The sequence below is a fragment of the Macaca thibetana genome, chromosome 2, assembly GCF_024542745.1.
Source record: "Macaca thibetana thibetana isolate TM-01 chromosome 2, ASM2454274v1, whole genome shotgun sequence".
Taxonomy (NCBI): Eukaryota; Metazoa; Chordata; class Mammalia; order Primates; family Cercopithecidae; genus Macaca; species Macaca thibetana.
In genome coordinates this window covers 70922812-70937562 of record NC_065579.1, presented here as the reverse complement: position 1 = coordinate 70937562, position 14751 = coordinate 70922812, and the positions used below count along the sequence as shown (strand labels likewise).

Genomic DNA, 14751 nt, shown 5'->3' with positions numbered 1-14751 from the left:
AAAAGGGTTAAAAACATATCCTCAGAATTGATTATCATGTACATCCTTCAGTTCTCCCAGGAATATGATCAGGAATCCTTTGCAGAAATCAGACAAACACAATAAAATTATCAGCTGTAGAATATCCTTTGTGCTGTCCATCTAATACAGAAAATATTATAAATCATTTTATTTTTAAGAAATATTGTTCTGAAGAATCTGCCTCTTTACCTAATCAGATTGGCAGATTCAAGGAGAGAATCATGCTAGCTCTCATCCATATGAAAAAATATGAGAGGAAAATAAATGTGTGAAAGAATTTAGACTACAGGGCAAAAAGTACATTTGGTGTATATATGCAGGTGGGGGTATGTTTAGAGAGGGGGGTGTGCACAGGAAGAAAGATGAAGGAAAAAAGAAAAAGTCTAAAGAAAATGGGAGAAACAAGAAACATGAAGAAAAAATTAAGTGTTTTAAAGCTATTTTCTCATTTTAACACCTAAGAGTCTCTTTGCAGATTAAAAAATTGGGGTGTATATTATCTTCTGGCTTATACAAACATACCTGGGTTTTTGCAGGGCTGAAAGTATTTTATAATACTATTTGTGAGAAGTAGGTAGATGGTAAAGAATTATCTTCAATTTAAGTCCTGGGGAGATGAATATAGAATTTAAGAGATTAATAGAAAGGCCTAATTCTAAGTTAACAACTGATATGGAGAAATAGGTTTATCCTTTTCCTAGATTCTGCAAAAGTCAAACTAGCTTTAAAAAACTTTAAAAATAAATAAACAAGTAAGTGAAGGGATAAAATCGTAAAAAAAACTACAGTGGACATATATTTTTCCTAGTTTATAGGAATATTTGTTTTCTGGACTCATAAAATTATCTAAAATAGGAAAATTATAGATAAAATGAATAATTTAGAAAATACAGTTTCAGAATATTTCTTATTATAAAATTAATATTGGTATTACAGGCATGTGCCACCATGTCCAGCTCATTTTTGTATTTTTAATAGAGACGGGTTTCATCATGTTGGCCAGGCTGCTCTTGAACTCCTGACCTCGTGATCCACCTGCCTTGGCCTCCCAAAGTTCTGGGATTATAGGCATGAGCTGCTGTGCCTGGCCAAAAATAATACATTTTTATTATGGGAAAATTTGGAAGTACAAATGAGCAAAAGGTGAAAATATCTGTGGTAAAGCCATTGTTAACTTTAGGCATTTCACTTTTAAGACCTTGTTTTAGGCATACTTACCACAATGAAAAAATGTACATTTTATAAAAATGGAAGCTTAGTAGACTCAGTTTATAACCTGGTTTATCACTCAAAAATATACAGTAAGCACATTTTCATATTAGTTAATATGAGTATCCATGGACAACAACATTTATAATGACTTGTAGCTTTTTAACCATTTTCTTTATTTCAAATACATAGATTGTTTACAAATTTTAACTGGGAAAACACTTCTTTAAATACTTTCATGTGCACATATTAGAATATTTTATTGAATTCATAATTAGAATAAATTCTTTGAAGAGGAATTGCTGAGTCAAAAGGCATAAAGGCCTTTGGGTCGTCTTGCTGAAGGTCATCTTGCTGTCTGGACATATCAGCTCTCCCTCCAGCAGCAATACAAATGGTTGCTTTCCTGCCTTTGAACCAAGAATGGATGTTATTGCTGTCTTAAAAGTGTTGCTATGATATCTTATTGTTTTAAACTACAGTTTTTGATTATTTGTGAAAGTAAACATTTTCAGGTTTATTCAATAAACCTGAAAAATGTAATTCAGTAATTCAATAATAAATTTGAAAGGGATACTCGAAGTCTACTAGACTAACTCCTGTGGTATCCTTAAGAGAAACACATCCCAGCCTTTTTGAATAGTTCCTATATGACACACTCACATCTCACAGATACGTTTCTCTATTATTGGACTATTCTTAATGTCTCTAACGTTAAGTAAAATCCATCTGTAGAACTCTCACTTATCAAGATCTTCATTCTTATTCTAGAGCAACAAAGAGCATAAACTACTCCATTTTTATTATCTGACATATTTTCCTTTGGTTACCATTTAAAAAATTGCTTGTCTGGAAGGGATTCATTATTAGAAACGAGTATAAAGAGTCAGATGAGAAATGAAACAAAAATTCTGCTAGTTTCCCAGTAATTTTATATAAGGGAGAAGGCACACCTCAACTTAATGTTTCTTAAACATGGAAAATAATTATGATATTTTAAATTCCATGTTATTGTTAGGAGGGAACTGATATTTAATATTATTTACATGCTTTTGATTACCTAGTTATTCTGTCAGTAGATTTCACATGAGAAATTAAATTATAAAATAGATAAATAGCTATAAGAAAAACACAAAATATTAAAATCTCATTTTAAATTAGGCTATATGTGGTGTAAATACTTGAAGAATTGGCAGTCTACTTTCGCCAACAATCTGGCAATAACTATCCTATGTCCATGTATGACAAATGAAAGCATATGATGCTCTATTCAATTTTTGAAATTTGAACTTTAAAAATACTAGAGCAATAAATTATTATTTGGGGGAGTGCCACATCTTTTTACTTTTTGTCTGATCTTCCTGATAGTTCTCAAAAATATTAGAGCTGCTGTAGGGGGATGTTAGAACTCCCTGCTTGGAGTGAAAAATATTGTCTTGTTCTTGCTTAAAGTGATAGTAGCCAACACCGTCTGAGCCCTGACTATATTTCAGGGCCTGTTCTAAGGTCTTTATGTGTTTACCTAATTTAATTCTCACTGTAATCCTTGGAGATAGCTACTATTATCATCCCCGTTTCACAACTTGAAAAACAGGTGGAGAAATTTAGTGATTTGCACAAGGTCAACCAACCAAGAGGTGAACCGGGGATACAAATGCAGGCATTCAGGCTCCAGAGTCAGTACTTTACCTAACAAGCATCATGTGAAAATATTGACAAATTATTGGTTTGTGAGTCAAGCCATCAAATATTTTATCAAGTACCTGCTATGTATAAGCCACTACTCAAAGCATTTTTCACTCCCTTTTTTATGCCTAGGAGGGTACTCGAGTGATTGTCACAGTCATACCTCCCTTCCACAACCAGAGCCAAGAGAAGGGAGATCAGTTACAGCCTTTCCTTCTCATATTATTTATGCCAAGGCTAGTGGATCCCATAGTAGATCACCTTCCTGCATCACCTACTAAGGCATTTTTGCAAAATGTTTTAAAACTCTATTTAAGCCTGGAACTACAGTCTTCTGCTTCTTCTTCTTTTTTTTTTCTTTTTTATTATTATACTTTAAGGTCTAGGGTACATGTGCACAACATGTAGGTTTCTTACATATGTATACTTGTGCCATGTTGGTGTGCTGCACCCATCAACTTGTCAGCACCCATCAACTTGTCATTTACATCACGTATAACTCCCAATGCAATCCCTCCCCTCTCCCCATAATAGGCCCCGGTGTGTGACGTTCCTCCTTCCCGAGTCCAAGTGATCTCATTGTTCAGTTCCCACCTATGAGTGACAACATGCGGTGTTTGGTTTTCTGTTCTTGCGATAGTTTGCTGAGAATGATGGTTTCCAGCTGCATCCATGTCCCTACAAAGGACACAAACTCATCCATTTTTATGGTTGCATAGTATTCCATGGTGTATATGTGCCACATTTTCTTAATCCAGTCTGTCACTGATGGACATTTGGGTTGATTCCAAGTCTTTGCTATTGTGAATGGTGCTGCAATGAACATACGTGTGCATGTGTCTTTATAGCAGCATGATTTATAATCCTTTGGGTATATACCCAGTAATGGGATGACTGGGTCATATGGTACTTCTAGTTCTAGATCCTTGAGAAATCACCATACTGTTTTCCATTATGGTTGAACGAGTTTACAATCCCACCAACAGTGTAAAAGTGTTCCTATTTCTCCACATCCTCTCCAGCACCTGTTGTTTCCTGACTTTTTAATGATTGCCATTCTAACTGGTGTGAGATGGTATCTCACAGTGATTTTGATTTGCATTTCTCTGATGGCCAGTGATGATGAGCATTTTTTCATGTGTCTGTTGGCTGTATGCATGTCTTCTTTTGAGAAATGTCTATTCATATCCTTTGCCCACTTTTTGATGGGGTTGTTTGTTTTTTTCTTGTAAATTTGTTTGAGTTCTTTGTAAGTTCTGGATATTAGCCCTTTGTCAGATGAGTAGATTGCAAAAATTTTCTCCCATTCTGTAGGTTGCCTGTTCACTGTGATGGTAGTTTCTTTTGCTGTGCAAAAGCTCTTTAGTTTAATTAGATCCTATTCGTCAATTTTAGCTTTTGTTGCTGTTGCTTTTGGTGTTTTAGACATGAAGTCCTTGCCCATGCCTATGTCCTGAATGGTATTCCCTAGGTTTTCTTCTAGGGTTTTTATGATATTAGGTCTAACATTTAAGTCTCTAATCCATCTTGAATTAATTTTCGTATAAGGAGTAAGGAAAGGATCCAGTTTCAGCTTTCTACTTATGGCTAGCCAATTTTCCCAGCACCATTTATTAAATGGGGAATCTTTCCCCATTTCTTGTTTTTCTCAGGTTTGTCATGTTTTGTCAGGTTTGTCATGTAGATGTGTGGCTGTAGATGTGTGGCATTATTTCTGAGGACTCTGTTCTGTTCCATTGGTCTATACCTTTGTTTTGATTCCAGTACCATGCTGTTTTGGTTACTGTAGCCTTGTAGTATAGTTTGAAGTCAGGTAGCGTGATGTCTCCAGCTTTGTTCTTTTGACTTAGGATTGCCTTGGCACTGTGGGCTCTTTTTTGGTTCCATATGAACTTTAAAGCAGTTTTTTCCAATTCTGTGAAGAAACTCATTGGTAGCTTGATGGGGATGGCATTGAATCTATAAATTACCTTGGGCAGTATGGCCATTTTCACGATATTGATTCTTCCTATCCATGAGCATGGTATGTTCTTCCATTTGTTTGTGTCCTCTTTGATTTCACTGAGCAGTGGTTTGTAGTTCTCCTTGAAGAGGTCCTTTACATCCCTTGTAAGTTGGATTCCTAGGTATTTTATTCTCTTTGAAGCAATTGTGAATGGAATTTCATTCATGATTTGGCTCTCTGTTTGTCTGTTACTGGTGTATAAGAATGCTTGTGATTTTTGCACATTAATTTTGTATCCTGAGACTTTGCTGAAGTTGCTTATCAGCTTGAGGAGATTTTGGGCGGAGATGATGGGGTTTTTTAAATATACAATCATGTCATCTGCAAACAGGGACAATTGAATTCTTCTTTTCCTAACTGAAGACCCTTGATTTCTTTCTCTTGCCTGATTGCCCTAGCCAGAACTTCCAACACTATGTTGAATAGGAGTGGTGAGAGAGGACATCCCTGTCTTGTGCCAGTTTTCAAAGGGAATTTTTCCAGTTTTTGCCCATTCAGTATGATATTGACTGTGGGTTTGTTATAAATAGCTCTTATTATCCATTTCTTCTAGATTTTCCAGTTTATTTGCATAGAGGTGTTTATAGTATTCTGATGGTAGTTTGTATTTCTGTGGGGTTGGTGTTGATATCCCCTTTATCATTTTTTTATTGCATCTATTTGATTCTTCTCTCTTTTCTTCTTTATTAGTCTTGCTAGCAGTCTATCAATTTTGTTGATCTTTTCAAAAAACCAACTCCTGGATTCATTGATTTTTTGGAGGGTTTTTGTGTCTCTATCTCCTTCAGTTCTGCTCTGATCTTAGTTATTTCTTGCCTTCTGCTAGCTTTTGAATGTGTTTGCTCTTGCTTCTCTAGTTCTTTTAATTGTAATGTTAGACTGTCAATTTTAGATCTTTCCAGCTTTCTCTTGTGGGCATTTAGTGCTATAAATTTCCCTCTACACACTGCTTTAAATGTGTCCCAGAGATTCTGGTATGTTGTATCTTTGTTCTTATTGGTTTAAAAGAACATCTTTGTTTCTGCCTTCATTTTGTTATGGACCCAGTAGTCATTCAGGAGCAGGTTGTTCAGTTTCCATGTAGTTGAGTGGTTTTGATTGAGTTTCTTAGTCCTGAGTTCTGCACTGTGGTCTGAGAGACAGTTTATTATAATTTCTGTTCTTGTACATTTGCTGAGGAGTGCTTTACTTGAAATTATATGGTCAATTTTCAAAGAAGTGTGATGTGGTGCTGAGAAGAATGTATATTCTGTTGATTTGGGGTGGAGAGTTCTGTAGATGCCTATTAGGTCTGCTTGGTGCAGAGCTGAGTTCAATCCCTGGATATCCTTGTTAACTTTCTGTCTCATTGATCTGTCTAATGTTGACAGTGGGGTGTTGAAGTCTCCCATTATTACTGTGTGGGAGTCTAAGTCTCTTTGTAAGTCTCTAAGGACTTGCTTTATGAATCTGGGTGCTCCTCTATTGGGTGCATATATATTTAGGATAGTTAGCTCTTCCTGTTGAATCGATTTCTTTACTACTATGTAATGGCCTTCTTTGTCTCTTTTGATCTTTGATCGTTTAAAGTCTGTTTTATCAGAGACTAGTATTGCAACCCCTGCTTTTTTGTTTTCCATTTGCTTGGTAGATCTTCCTCCATCCCTTTATTTTGAGCCTATGTGTGTCTCTGCATGTGAGATGGGTCTCCTGAATACAGCAAACTGATGGGTCTTGACTCTTTATCCAATTTGCCAGTCTATGTCTTTTAATTGGAGCATTTAGTCCATTTACATTTAAGGTCAATATTGTTATGTGTGAACTTGATCCTGTCATTATGATATTAGCTGGTTATTTTGCTCGTTAGTTGATGCAGTTTCTTCCTAGCATCGATGGTCTTTATATTTTGGCGTGTTTTTGCAATGGCTGGTACTGGTTGTTCCTTTCCATGTTTAGTGCTTCCTTCAGGGTCTCTTGTAGGGCAGGCCTGGTGGTGACAAAATCTCTAAGCATTTGCTTGTCTGTAAAGGATTTTATTTCTCCTTCACTTATGAAACTTAGTTTGGCTAGATATGAAATTCTGGGTTTAAAATTCTTTTCTTTAAGAATGTTGAATATTGGCCCCCACTCTCTTCTGGCTTGTAGAGTTTCTGCCGAGAGATCTGCTGTTAGTCTGATGGGCTTCCCTTTGTGGGTAACCCGACCTTTCTCTCTGGCTGCCCTTAAGAGTTTTTCCTTCATTTCAACTTTGGTGAATCTGGCAATTATGTGTCTTGGAGTTGCTCTTCTTGAGGAGTATCTTTGTGGTGTTCTCTGTATTTCCTGAATTTGAATGTTGGCCTGCCTTACTAGGTTGGGGAAGTCCTCCTGGATGATATCCTGAAGAGTGTTTTCCAACTTGGTTCCATTTTGCCCCTCACTTTAAGGCACCCCAATCAGACGTAGATTTGGTCTTTTCACATAATCCCATACTTCTTGAAGGCTTTGTTCATTTCTTTTTCCTCTTTTTTCTTTAGACTTCTCTTCTCACTTCATTTCATTCATTTGATCCTCAATCACTGATACTCTTTCTTCCAGTTGATCGAGTCGGTTACTGAAGCTTGTGCATTTGTCATGTATTTCTCGTGTCATGGTTTTTATCTCTATCAGTTTGTTTATGGCCTTCTCTGCATTGATTATTCTAGTTGTCCATTCTTCCATTCTTTTTTCAAGATTTTTAGTTTCTTTGTGCTGTGTACATAATTCCTCCTGTAGCTCTGAGAAGTTTGATGGACTGAAGCCTTCTTCTCTCAATCATCAAAGTCATTCTCCGTTCAGCTTTGATCCGTTGCTGGCAATGAGCTGCGTTACTTTGGAGGGGGAGATGCGCTCTTATTTTTTGAATTTCCAGCTTTTCTGCCCTGCTTTTTCCCCATCTTTGTGGTTTTATCTGCCTTTGGTCTTTGATGATGGTGACGTACTGATGGGGTTTTGGTGTGGGTGTCCTTCCTGTTTGATAGTTTTCCTTCTAACAGTCAGGACCCTCAGCTGTAGGTCTTTTGGAAATTGCTTGAGGTCCACTCCAGACTGTGTTTGCCTGGGTATCAGCAGCAGAGGCTGCAGAAGATAGAATATTGCTGAACAGCCAGTGTACCTGTCTGATTCTTGCTTTGGAAGCTTCGTCTCAGGGGTGTACCCCACCATGTAAGGTGTGGGGTGTTGGTCTCCACCTAGTGGGGGATGTCTCCCAGTTAGGCTACCCAGGGGTCAGGGATCCATCCACTTGAGCAGGCAGTCTGTCCATTCTCAGATCTCAACCTCCATGTTGGGAGATCCACTGCTCTCTTCAAAGCTGTCAGACAGTGTCGTTTGCATCTGCAGAGGTTTCTGCTGCTTTTTGTTCAGCTGTGCCCTATCCCCAGAGGTGGAGTCTGCAGAGACAGGTAGGCCTCCTTGAGCTCCTGTGGGCTCCACCCAGTTCGAGTTTCCCAGCGGCTTTTCTATCTACTTAAGCCTCAGCAATGGCAGGTGCCCCTCCCCCAGCCTCACTGCTGCCTTGTGGTTAGATCGTAGACTGCTGTGCTAGCAATGAGGGAGGCTCCGTGGGTGTGGGACCCTCTTGGCCAGGTGTGGGATATAGTCTTCTGGTGTGCTCGTTTGCTAAGATCCTTGGTAAAGCGCAGTATTAGGGTGGGAGTTACCCGATTTTCCATGTGTTGTGTGTCTCAGTTCCCCTGGCTAGGAAAAGGTACTCCATTCCCCCTTGTGATTCCCAGGTGAGGCGATGCCTCGCCCTGCTTCAGCCCTCGCTGGTTGGGCTGCAGCAGCTGACCAGCACCGATTGTCTGGCACTCCCTAGTGAGATGAACTCAGTACCTCAGTTGAAAATGCAGAAATCACCCGTCTTCTGTGTCGCTCGCGCTGGGAGTTGGAGACTGGAGCTGTTCCTATTCGGCCATCTTGCTCCACCCCTCTTCTGCTTTATCTTCATCCATCACTTCTCCTCTTGAGAATATTTGCCTTGTTCCAGTCCCTTGTGCATTTTCAGAGTAACCACTCCTGCAAATGTCAGATGTCTACCTGTGAAAAGAAAGCAATAGATCGTTGACTTTATTTGTTGTGATTTCCAAGAGATGCTTTCCTACCCTCTGCCTACTTTTCTCCCTCTGTGGATAAAACTCTTTAGTGGAAATGGGCAAAATGTTTTGCTTTGATTTAGATTCCACAGGATGAGATAGTCAGAAAGCAAATGGTCTGAAAACAGGGAAGAGTTTAGTGTATTTTGGAAAAAAAAATCGAGGTATGTCGTTAACTACTCTAAAGGGGAACCTCTTTACCTGTGCTCCCCCAATCTTTTGCACATGTTTACATGAATAATTCTTTTCTAGAAAAAGGTATATTCTTAATCCAATAACTGCAGGGCCTAACTGTACTACACTCCATGCTTTCAGTATCCAGCACCAACTTCTTATTTTTGTCGATCCCCTTACTATCTTAAAATGCCTCTCTAAGGATATCATTATTTCTTGTCTTGAAAGCCTAAATAGTGGCTAAATACTAATTCTTACTCACATGAGATGGCATATGGCGAGGGATGCCATTCCAGTGCAATTGGGGAAAAACTGCCCACTTAACCAATCACAAAGCTCTCCTAAAAGGAAAAAAAAATCTATAATTCCAAGTAATTTATGTTGATACTCTCCTGATTCAAGGAAATCATGATTAAGTACCTCCCCCCATCCCCTCTTAAATGTGCGTTGTGCTTGAAAACTTGCTTCCAAAGAGTAGTATATGGAAAAAGGGAAAAAATAACTGTACAGTAGCTATTGTAAACATTACTAAAAACTTGGCAAATACAATGGTGGCCAGGTATTTGAAGTTAACATCAACCATGGAAGTCAGGTTGGTAGCATGCACACTTGGTTTGATGGGATAAGAGCAGCAGTTCACCTTTGTTGCTTTCCTCTCAACAACTCATAACCCCAGTCTCACTGTGAGAAGAATATCAAACAAACCCAAACTGAGGGATATTCTACCAAAAAAATCTGACAAGTATTTCTTAAAACTGTCAAGATCATAATAAACAAGAAAAGCCTCAAAAATTGTCACAGGCCAGAGACTAAGGAGTTAGACAACAAAATATAATGTTGACATTACAGAAAAATGACATTAAGAAAAAACTAGTAAAACTCTAATAAAATATGGAATTCAGTTAATAGTAATGGTGCTCTGAAGAGACTAATAACATTTTTTGGCAATAGTAATGAATAGTAATGTACCAATATTGATCTCTTTATTGTGACAAATGGTAGTGTAAGATGTTATAATAGGGAAAATTGGTTGAGGGGTATACTGGAGCTCTACTAACTTTTCTGCAAATCTAAAACCTCTAAAATGAAAAGTTTATATATGAGAAAGCAATTAATACATTACTACTTAAAGTCATGCAAATAGCATCTGATATTAAATTTAAGAGAGATATATAGACTTTTTACTTGTATTGATATTTTAAAATCTTTTAAAATTGGAAGATACAGTAAAAATAGGGTGAAGGAAAAAGAAAGCTGGAAATGAACATTACTTGAATGCTATTATTTATTAGGCACATTTCTGAACTTTCATCCATCTTATCTCCTTTAAATCTACAGCAAGAGTCCCATTACATTGAGGAGAAAATTGAGGCTGAAAGTATGGGAAACAACTCAGGGTCTTATAGCTACAAAATCCATAGAAGATATAAGAATAAAAGTCAGGGAGTGGAAGAATGGAAAGGAACTATAAAGGGCTGAGGGATGTGGGGAAGGGAGGCAGAAGGAAGAGGGTGAGTCAAGATCCCCAGGACTCTCCACGATTTTGTGATGATGGGTGTGTTTTCTGGCATGGTGCTCTGAAGAGACCAATAATTTTTGGCAACATAACTTATAGCTGTTAAGGTTGAAGTCTATGACAGTGAATTTTAAATAGATTTGAGATCATTTTCTGTTTTCTCACAAGATTATATACAGCTATGTAATGATTTTTTTCCCATGTTTTATTGATAAAAATTCTTTCTATGGATTCAAGTTACACTAAAGTTTTCTTATAAATTCATATGAGAAAGCCTCAAAAATACTGAACTTTTTTACATTTGGATGCCATAACCATAACTAAAGATACATGCCTAACACTGAATAAATAAGCTTTGACACAAAGCATTGATGCTTACTTCTCATTTTGTAATTTATTAATAAGGCAAGGATAATGTATGTGTTTCTGTAAAATTTTCTTCTGAATAATTTTTTCTCTAACCTTGTTGCTATGGGGACAGGGTCTTTGTTTGATTAGACTCTTGGACACTCTGGCTCTCACTCTTTTCTATTATCACCTGGCTAGTAGGCATTTTGTTAAAAGATATGGCTTGATTAGTGTAAACAAATATCACTACTTCTGTTCACAGGAATAGATTGTTCCTTTTTTTGGTCAAAGATACATCTAGCCAGAAAGAGTCTCTTCATCCCAGTGGTTAATAATGTATTTCAACATGAATTATTTTCTTCCAGTGTCAGACCATCAGAAGATATAAATTTAGGCATAAAATATAAGGAAAGAAGTACCTGCATGAAAGAAACACAAAAACCTTATTATGGTGAAGTTATAAAAAAATCATTCAGTAAGTAGTCTCTGTTGTTAATGTATTTTTATAATGTTATTTAATAGATTAGTGTGAATACAAATGGCTACTCTGTGTGTTGGGAATGTACCTATTCCTTAATAAACATGAATATAATGTCCTGTGAACCCCATTTAACAAAGGAGAAAATTGAGGTACAGAGACATTAAGTCACCTGTCCAAGGCCTCACAGAATACTAGCGGAAAAAGTATAAGGTCTAAGTCAGTGTGTTGGACCACTCTTGTATTGCTATAAAAAAATGCTAGAAACTATATAATTTATTTTTTAAAAAAGAGGTTTAATTGGCTCACAGTTCTGCAGACTGTACAGGAACTATAATGTTGGCATCTGCTTGGTGGAAGGTGAAGCAATAGCAGGCACGTCACAGGGTGGGAGCAGGAGCAAGAGGGAGTGGGGGAGGTGCTACACACTTTAAACAGCCAGATCTCTGAGGACTGACTACCATGAGGACAGCACTAAGCCGTGAGGGAATCACCCTCATGACCCGAACACCTCTCAACAGGCCTCATCTCCAACACTAGGGATTACATTTCAGCATGAGATTTGGGCAGGGACAAGTATCCAGGGTAAATCATTCCATCCCTGGCACCTCCAAATCTCATGTCCTTCTCCCATTGCAAAATAAAACCATTCCTTCCCAATAGTCCTCCAAAGTCTTAACTCATTCCAGCAATAACTTAAAAGTACAAAGTTCAAAGTTTCATTTGAAACAAGGTAAGCTTCTTCCACCTACAAGCCTGTAAAATAAAAAACAAGTCATTTACTTCCAAGATAAAATGGGCGGTGGGGGTGTGGGGGGAGTGGGGGGCGGGGCGGGTGAGATAGGCGTTGGGTAAACATTTTCATTCCAAAAGGAGAAATTGGCCAAAAGACAGGGGCTATAGGCTCCAGGTAAGTCTGAAATTCAGCAGGGCAGTCATTACATCTTAAAGCTCCAAAATAATCTCCTTTGATTCCATGCCCACATCCAGGGCACAATGGCACCAAGGGTAGGCTCCCAAGGTCTTGCACAGGTCTGCCACTGTGTCTCTGCAGGGTACAGCCCCTGTGGTTGTTCTCATGGGTTAGAGTTGAGTGCCTGCAGCTTTTTCAGGCATAGGATGCAGCTGCCAGTGAATCTACCATTCTCAAGTGCGGAGAACGGTGGCCCTCTTTACAGAGCTCCACTAGGCAGTGCCCCAGTGGGGACTCTGCATGAGACCTCCAACCCTACATTTCCCATCTGCACTGTGCTAGTAGATGTTCTCTGTGAGGGGTCTGCCCTGCAGCAGGTTTCTTGCTGGGCACCCAGGATTTTTTTTTTATATTCTCTGAAATCTAGATGAGGCTGCCAAGCCTCCTTCTCTCTTGCAGTCTATTTACCTGCAGGCTTAGCATCACATGGAAGCCACCAAAGCTTGTGGCTTACTCACTCTGGAGTGGCTGCCTGAGTTGTATCGGGCTCTTTGAGCCACAGCTGGAGCTGGAGCAGCAGGGATACGGAGAACAGTGCTATAGTCCTTGTAGGCCTGTGGGCCTGTGATGGGAGGGGCTGTCTAGAAGGCCTTCAAGGCCTTTTACCTGTTGTCTTGGATATTAGCTCTTGGCTCTCTTTTAGTTATACAGATCTCTTTGGCAAATGGTTGCTCCAGAGCCTGCTTGAATTCCTCTCCTGATAATGCTTTTTGTTTGTTTGTTTGCCACATGACAGGGCTTCAAATTTCCTAAACATTTATACTCTGCTTTTTCTTTAAATATAACTTCCAACTTTTAATCATTACTTTGCTCCTACATCTAAGCTAGGCTATTAGAAGCAGCCAGGGAATATCTTGATGCTCTGCTGTGTAGAAATTTCTTCTGCTAGATACCCTAAATTATCAATGTTAAGTTCAAGCTTCCACAGATGCCTAGGCCATGAACACAATGCAGCTGAAGTCTTTGGTAAGGCATAATATGGGTGACCTTTGTTCCAGTTCCCAGTACGTTCTTCATTTCCATCTGAGACCTTGTCGGCCTGTACTTCACTGCACACATCACTGTCAGCATTTTGGCTACTACCATTTAACCAGTTTCTAAGAATTTCCAAAATTCCCCTCATCTTCCTGTCTTCTGAGTTCTCCAGACTCTTCCAAGCTCTGCCAATTAGCCAGATCCAAAGCCACTTGCACGTTTTTAGGTATCTTTTTAGCAATGCCCCACTCTTGGTACCAATTTTCTGTGTCAGGCCATTTTTTGCATTGCTGTAAAGAAATATCTGAGACTAGGTAATTTATAAAGAAAAGGGATTTAATTGGGTCACCGTTCTGCAGGCTGTACAGGTATGGCACCAACATTTGCCCACCTTCTGGTGAGGGCCTCAGAAACCTTACAATGATGGTGGAAGGTGAAGGGGAAGCAGGCAATATCACATGGTGAAAGTAGGAGCGAGTTGGGGGTAGTGCCACACACAGTTAAACCACCAGATCTTGTGAGAACTCACTCACTATTGCAAAGACAGCACCAAGGGAATGGCACTAAACAATTCATGAAAAAATATATCCCCATGATCCAGTCATCTTCTACCAGGCCCCATCTCCAACACTGGGGATTACAATTCAATGTGAGATTTAAAGGGAACAAATATCCTAACTGTATTAGTCAGAAAATATGTGTGAAGTACCTAATACAGTTCTAAAAAAAGAGATGGCACCAGAATTTTTATTATTTCCCTTTAGTGTTTAAGAAATGAAGATGAATAAAAACTATTTTTGCTCTCAGAAATCCTGAAGCCACACAGAACAATGCATTAGTCTAGTTGTTGACTGACCAGAAAAGAATTATAAGACCAGTAACCTAAAACAAAGGAATCATTATTATACTAAGGTATATTGTTTAGAAACATAGATGAGAATCCTTCCTGAAGCTTTATTTTATATTAAAAATATCTTTTCAATTTATGTCCAAGGGAATGTCACACTTTCATACAGCAGATATGTTGATTTCTAAATTTCTGATGAAATTTTGCTGTAAAAAGCTGCCTAATTATTTGTTAACATTCAATGCCCATTTATCAAGTAATCTCCACAGAATTTTTGTTAGGTTTACATGAGATAGATATGTAAAGCACTTTGACTACTGCCTGGCATATTACAGCAACGAATACAATCTTATTAGTAATGTTGTTATTGTTATACCTCGGAGCATAACCTTTGGGATTAAATATATTTCAGCTTACGTCCATGG

General features: G+C 38.4%; 2 protein-coding genes across 5 annotated transcripts in view; one reads left to right on the top strand and one right to left on the bottom strand.

Annotated features, from left to right (window-relative positions):
* The window catches only part of SERPINI1 (serpin family I member 1), a 480054-nt gene that overhangs the window by 313488 nt on the left and 151815 nt on the right, over nucleotides 1-14751 (bottom strand). The window lies entirely within an intron of this gene.
* The window catches only part of WDR49 (WD repeat domain 49), a 186711-nt gene that overhangs the window by 148345 nt on the left and 23615 nt on the right, over nucleotides 1-14751 (top strand). For all 4 annotated transcript variants that reach the window (XM_050779950.1, XM_050779952.1, XM_050779949.1 and 1 more), the window contains one exon: nucleotides 11419-11528. In XM_050779950.1, the coding sequence (XP_050635907.1) occupies nucleotides 11419-11528 (110 nt within the window). The remainder of the gene's footprint in view (nucleotides 1-11418; nucleotides 11529-14751) is intronic.